At 44.0% G+C, this 6,593-nt stretch overlaps 1 protein-coding gene across 1 annotated transcript in view; it reads left to right on the top strand.

Moving 5' to 3' along the window:
* The window catches only part of FAM186A (family with sequence similarity 186 member A), a 93,814-nt gene that overhangs the window by 76,401 nt on the left and 10,820 nt on the right, over nucleotides 1–6,593 (top strand). Inside the window, exons 5-9 of the mRNA XM_007937945.1 lie at nucleotides 12–716; nucleotides 789–1,004; nucleotides 1,077–1,356; nucleotides 1,585–1,930; nucleotides 1,967–2,941. Coding sequence (XP_007936136.1) covers nucleotides 12–716; nucleotides 789–1,004; nucleotides 1,077–1,356; nucleotides 1,585–1,930; nucleotides 1,967–2,941 — 2,522 coding nt within the window. The remainder of the gene's footprint in view (nucleotides 1–11; nucleotides 717–788; nucleotides 1,005–1,076; nucleotides 1,357–1,584; nucleotides 1,931–1,966; nucleotides 2,942–6,593) is intronic.

The following is a 6,593-nucleotide window of genomic DNA, read 5'->3' on the forward strand; positions in this document are numbered from 1 at the left end:
CCCAGGCACAGGTGATCACCCTCACCCCTCAGCAGGCCCAGACACTGGGGGTCACCCTCACCCCTCAGCAGGCCCAGGCACTGGGGATCACCCTCACCCCTGAGGAGGCCCAGGCACAGGGGGTCACCCTCACCCCTGAGGAGGCCCAGGCACTAGGGATCACCCTCCCCCCTCAGCAGGCACAGGCACTGGGGATCACCCTCCCCACTCAGCAGGCCCAGGCACAGGGGGTCACCCTCACCCCTGAGGAGGCCCAGGCACTGGGGATCACCCTCCCCCCTCAGCAGGCCCAGGCACTGGGGGTCACCCTCACCCCCAGGGAGGCCCAGGAAGAGGGGGTCATCCTCAGCCCTCAGCAGGCTCAGGCACGGGGGATCATCCTCACCCCTCAGCAGGCTCAGACACGGGGGGTCACTCTCACCCCTCAGCAGGCCCAGGCACTACAGGTCACTCTCACCCCTCAACAGGTTAAGGCACTGGGGATCAAAGTCACCCCTGAGAAGGCTCAGGTACAGGGGATCACTCTCACATCTCAGCAAGCTCAAGCATTGAGGGCTGTTCTTAATCTTAAACAGGCCCCCAAATTGCAGATCCCTTTCACACCTAAGCAGGCACAGGCATTAAAGCCTCTCACTCTGGAACAAGCCCAGATATTAAGGGTTCCTATCACCCCTAAACAGACTCAGACATTAAAGACATCTCTCACTTCAGAACAGGTCCATGCAATGCAGATCCCTCCAACTGAAGAACCAGATCAGAGATTTAGGGCCCCTATAACCCATGGACAGGTCCAAACAGAGAGGATTACTCTCACACCACAGCAGACCCAGGCTTTGGGGATCACCCTCACCCCTGAGCAAGTCTATGGCCTGGGGCTTCCTCTCACTCCTGAACAAGCTCAGTCACAGTGGGTCCCTTTCAGCTCTGAGCAGGCCCAGGCGTTACAGGTACCTCTCACTAAAGAGCAAGCTGATAAATTGGGAGTCCCTGTCACTCCAGAAAATGTTCAAGCAATACCAAAGACACTTATTCTTAAGCAGACCCATGGTCTGGAGGTCACTCCCTCCCCCAAACAGGCCCAGGAAACAGGGGTTTCATTAACTTCAGAAGCTCCTCTCAGTATAAGACAGGCCCAAGAATTGGGAGTCCCCAGTAGCCCAGAAAGTGCCAGGGTGTCAGCTGTCACTCCTACCCTCAAGCAGGCCCAAACCTTAGGGCCCCCTCTTACCTTAGCACAAGCTCAAGTATTGGGAGTTCCTCTTACTCCAGAGCAGTTCAGGAAATTAGGAGTCCCTGTCACCTTAGATAAAGCCCATGTCTTGGGATCTCCCCTTACCCCTGAGCAAGTTCAATCTTTGGGGGTCCCCATCACCCTAGGACAGGCCCAGCCAGTGGATATTACCCTCATGCCTAAGCAGGACCTAAAATCAAGAGCTCCCTTCACTGGTGAGCAGCCCTCGCAACTCTGGACTGGTCCTCCTTCAGAACGTACCCCAGAACTTGGGATTTCTTCTGTTACTGATCAATCCTTCACACCAAGTGCTCCTCACATTCCTAAGCAGTTCCCTACACTGGCTCCTTCTACTCTTAGACCATTTCAAGAATTAGAGGCTTCTCTCTTCCCTGAGCAATCCTTTACATCAAGATTTTCTCCAAGTTCTCGCCAGCTCCTGGCATCATCTCCTATTTCTGAGACATGTTCTACATTTGGGGTCTCTCCTCTGCAAATACCAACGTCTTCTCTCACCCAATCCCCCTTCAGCCTTGGGACATCCCCAGTGATGGGGATTGCTTCTGACCCTGAGAAGTTACTGGCACCACAGACCCTTCCTTCCTCTAGGGGTCCACCCACCCCTCGGCATCTCCTAGCACCAGAAATCCCTCCTACCCCTAGTCAGCTCTTCATATCTAAGGGCCCTCTCACTCCCGAGTCACCCCTGATATTAAAGTCTTCTCTCACCCCCAGGCAGCCTCTCCTACCTGGAGTCTCACCCACCTCTGGGCAAATCCCCAGTCTCTCTCTTGGGCAGCCTTTGGTATCTGGGACCTCTTCCATCCCTGGAAAGCTGCTGGAATCCAGACCCTTTACCCTCCCTGAGCAGCCCCAGGTATCCCAGACCCCTCTCTGGGGCCCTTCTACCCTTGGGCAGGATCTAGCACCATGGATACTTCCAGGGCAACCTTCCCCATTATGGGTCCCTCCCACCCCTGAGAAGCCCCCCACATTATGGGCTCTTCCAACTCCTGGAAAACCCCAGAAAGACTTAACCTCTGCTGTCTCTAAGAAAAGAAAGGAAGGATTAGAAGTTATTTCTTCTCTGAAATCAGCATTTGTCCCTCCCAGTGCTCCAAAGTTCAAGGCACAAGCCCCTCTCACCACTAAGAAGCGTCAAACGTCAGAAGTCTCTGGCACTTCTGAAGAAACCCAGATGCTCCGAGATCCTTTTGCCATGGAACAATCTAGAACCGTTCAGCCCTATCTCACCGATTACACAAGGACACCAATTTCACAAACCCCTTACATTGACGAGGAGGCCCTTTCTACTCTTGTGAAGCCTTTAACACCACTACCTTCTCTTGTTACTCAACAACTCAAAACATCAGAGGCCTCACTTTCTGAATGGGACCAGAAATCCAGATTCCCTCCTATAGACAAGTCCTGGATACTGACCTCTGTTTCAGCCATCAAGAGACCCAAGATGATCGTGCCACCTTCCTCTCCTCAAGAGCTCGAAGAGGAAGAGAAGAAGTACTTTGTTGATGTGGAGGCTCAGAGGAAGAACCTGGTACTCCTAAGTCAGGCCACAAAAATTTCTGGATTCCCTTCACAGCTACATGCAACAGCTAGGAAGCTCATAATTGAGACACTTCATACAGACACAGTTCGACTGGGATATCTATTCCGCAAGTACATTGCTTATAGGCTGATCCAGCGTGCCAGGTAGCTGTAACTATTGTCTGTCCAGTTTTCTAGTATAGTCCTAATTTCAACTATCTTCCCTCATTGCCCTATAACTATACTTGTCAGATCACATGTTTTCAAACATTCTCTTGTAGATCTGTGCATGGAAGCCAGTTTCAGATAGCAAAAGTACATGTATCTTTTAAGAAATAAGAAATGCTATATAACTTGATCCATTTCATCTATTTATATCTTTAGCAGAGATGCTAAGGTATAGTTTGTGGATCATGGTTGATCTCTAAAACATCAAAAGTTTATGGAGATCCTTGCCAGTTATTCTGAATGTTTTTTATCATCTTGGGTTCACCAAAGCATGTATGGTTCTTCAAATGGGTGATGGAAGGTTATGAAAACTTTGCTGCTTGGGTGACCTGGTGGAGCAGGTCCTGGTCCTGATTTTTTTTAAATGCAAATATCAGAAATGGGTCAGGACAAGTGACAATTAGCCTGTCATCCTTAGCATTTGTGTTTCAGGTTACTATCTAAGGGAAATTCTTTAACATAAAATTACAAATGACAAATTAAAATGTATTACTAGAAAAGGCTATCATTAATTATAGGAGCAACTTATTCAATATTTATTGAATGTCTATTATGTGCCAAGTGTTATTCTAAGTGCTAGGGATACAGCTGTGAATAAAATAGGCAAATACCTCTGTTTCCATGAAATTTTAAATTTTTGTAAACTGAATTCACTAGGGAATTAGAGATAGGAATGACAAGGCAAAAGGAAGAAATTTTCTAAGTTATAATCAGACCTTAATTTCAAAACTTAGGTCATCTGGAATTTGTTTTTACTTTATACTTGTCTTTAGTTTTCTCTTTCTACGCTGACTAGTCCCACTCTATTTTATTTTATTTTTTTAACTTTTTATTGTGATTTGAGTGAAAGTTTACAGAGAAACGTCATTTTCCATTCAATAGTTCAGGAGCTCTGGTAGAGTAGTGCCTAAAGCACTTAACTGCTAACTAGAAGACTTGCAGTTCAAACCCACCAGCCACTCCTCAGAAGGAAGGTTGGGCAATCTACTTCCATAGTGATACTGCCTTGGAAACCCAAGGAGGGGTCGCTATGAGTCGGGTTCGACTGCACACATGTAACAACATTCAATAGTTCACACACATTTTGTTTCCCAACATTGATTACAATCCCCACAATATAACAACTCTCTTCTAACTTCCTCCCTGTGATTACCTTTTCCCTGTGTCCTTCTTTGCTATGCATTCCTGCCCTCTGAGCTATCTCCTGGGCAAATGCTGCCCTTCTGATCTCATGGTGGATTGTTCTAAGGAAAGTACCTACCTACCTACCTACCTAACTCATTGCTGTCGAGTCGGTCCCAACTCACAGCGAACTTTTCTTGGGTTTCTGAGGCGGTATCTCTTCCTTCTGAGGAGTGGCTGGTGGGTTTGAACTGCCAGCGTTCATCTTATATGCCTATTGTTTGGCTGGAAGCCACAGGAATGAGTTCAATTCCAGGCCCAAAGTAGTCCCACTCTTTTAAACCTGTTTTTACATGTAAACACTTTCATTCATTTAAGGATTTTAAATACCAAATTTCTGCTCATTCTCCAGTCCCTTTATATATATATATATTTTTTTTTTTTTTTAAATAATAATATTATGTTTTCAGTAAAAGTTCACACAGGAAATTGGGTTCTCATTTGACAATTTCTACACAAATTGTTCAGTGACATTAGTTACATTTTTCATAATGTGTCAACATTTCCTTCTATCCTTTTCATTTTGATAATTTTAAATAAATAAAAAAGCAGTACAGTCACAGAATACAATATCAAAAATATACAGGTCGGAGAATGGAAAGTCTCACTAACACCCCTAACCCCAGCATCCAGGCCCTTCCTGTAGGGCTACTAATGTATGTCCATCCAGAAATGTTTTTCACATATGTAGGAAGGTACACTCTTTTATTCCCTCTTAACATATTTTAAACAATTATGACTTTTTATTTTTTCATAATATAAGTTAGATATGAGGTACTAGATAATTTAGGTATTAGTAGACAAAGAGCTTGCGTAAGCTCATTTTATAGCAGCATAATATTCCAAAGTCTGGATTTACTAGAATTTATTTAACCTCTGATAGACATTTATGTTGTTCTTAATATTGTGCTATTATAAAAATAGCTGCAATGAATAATCATGTATATACATCATCTTACATATGTGTGGAAGATGGATTTGAGAGTAAATTTCCCACAGAGGCATAAGTTAAGACCAGATAGTATCCACCTAACAGGTTTTTTTTCCAACATTTCGTGTACATTTAGTTTCACTCTCCATTTACCATCCCCAACCCTAACCTAGTCTCCTCCCCTTCCTGCCCAGTAACACCTAACAGTTTTGAAGGAATATAAAGGCGAGAACAGTAAATTACTATTAAAAATATTTCCTCTTGTCTGTAAGAGGGTCTATCCCAGGGTTGTCAATCTGTTAATACTAATAGCTTACAAAAAACAGACCAAACCTACTGCCATCAAGTCAATTTTGACTCTTAGAGACCCTATAGGACAGAGTAGAATGCCCTACATAGGGTTTCCAAGGCTATAGAGCTTTACAGAAGTAGATTGCCTCATCGTCATCCTACGGAGCAGCTGGTGGGTTCAAACTGCTGACCTTCTGGTTAGCAGCTAAATGCCTTAACAACTGCACCACCGGGGCCTTATTACCAGCTTAATTCCTGTTAAAGAAGGGTATCCATATCAGGCAAGCTAGTGGAGTCTATAATAAAAAAGAAAAGACTGAAAACTGAGACTGAAGGAAACAAATTTTGTAGGAGAATCAAATTTACCTAATCTAGAATACTTTGAGGAGACGATTGCATGGGCAGTGAGACATTAAATGAAAATAAATTATTTAAAGTTGACTATGCACATAACGACAACAACAACAACAACATGCAATACATATACGAGATGGGCTGACGCAGTGGCTGACACAATGGGCTCAGGTATAGCAAGGATTGTGAGGCTCGTGCAGGACTGGGCAGTGTTTCGTTCTACGTAGGGTCTATGTTTCATACTACGTAGGGCTGCTATGAGTCGGAGCCAACTGGAAGGCACCCAACAACATCAACATGCATATACAGGGGGTACAGCATATCTACAAAGAATAGAAACTTTAGATAGAGAATTTTAAATAATGGGATACCCCATGATGGCTACAGGACTGTGTGTTCAGATTGTTAAAATGAATTGCCTCTAGAATACACGAACAATAAAATCTCTAAGTTTGAAATGAAATCATAAACTTTTCTAAATAGTGAAAGAATGTGAGGAAAATGTCAAAAGATTGTATGAATAGACAGAAAAATGGCAGTGAAGATTTGGTGTGAAAATGACACTTATTAGAAAATTCTGTAAATTAATATATTTAAGTACTAAATTATCCATATATACAGTAAGTTTTAAGCTATTAATTATAACCCATGAAAGAGACAAAACAGTTATTCTCATAGCGACCCCTCCTTGGGTTTCCGAGGCAGTATCTCTATGGAAATAGATTGCCCAATCTTCCTTCTGAGGAGTGGCTGGTGGTTTTGAACTGCCAGCCTTCCAGTTAGCAGTCAAATGCCTTAGTCACTACGCCACCAGAGCTCCTATACATATAT

Source organism: Orycteropus afer, unplaced genomic scaffold (assembly GCF_000298275.1).
Source record: "Orycteropus afer afer isolate SDZICR_OR568_19922 unplaced genomic scaffold, OryAfe1.0 scaffold00045, whole genome shotgun sequence".
In the NCBI taxonomy this organism is placed as follows: domain Eukaryota; kingdom Metazoa; phylum Chordata; class Mammalia; order Tubulidentata; family Orycteropodidae; genus Orycteropus; species Orycteropus afer.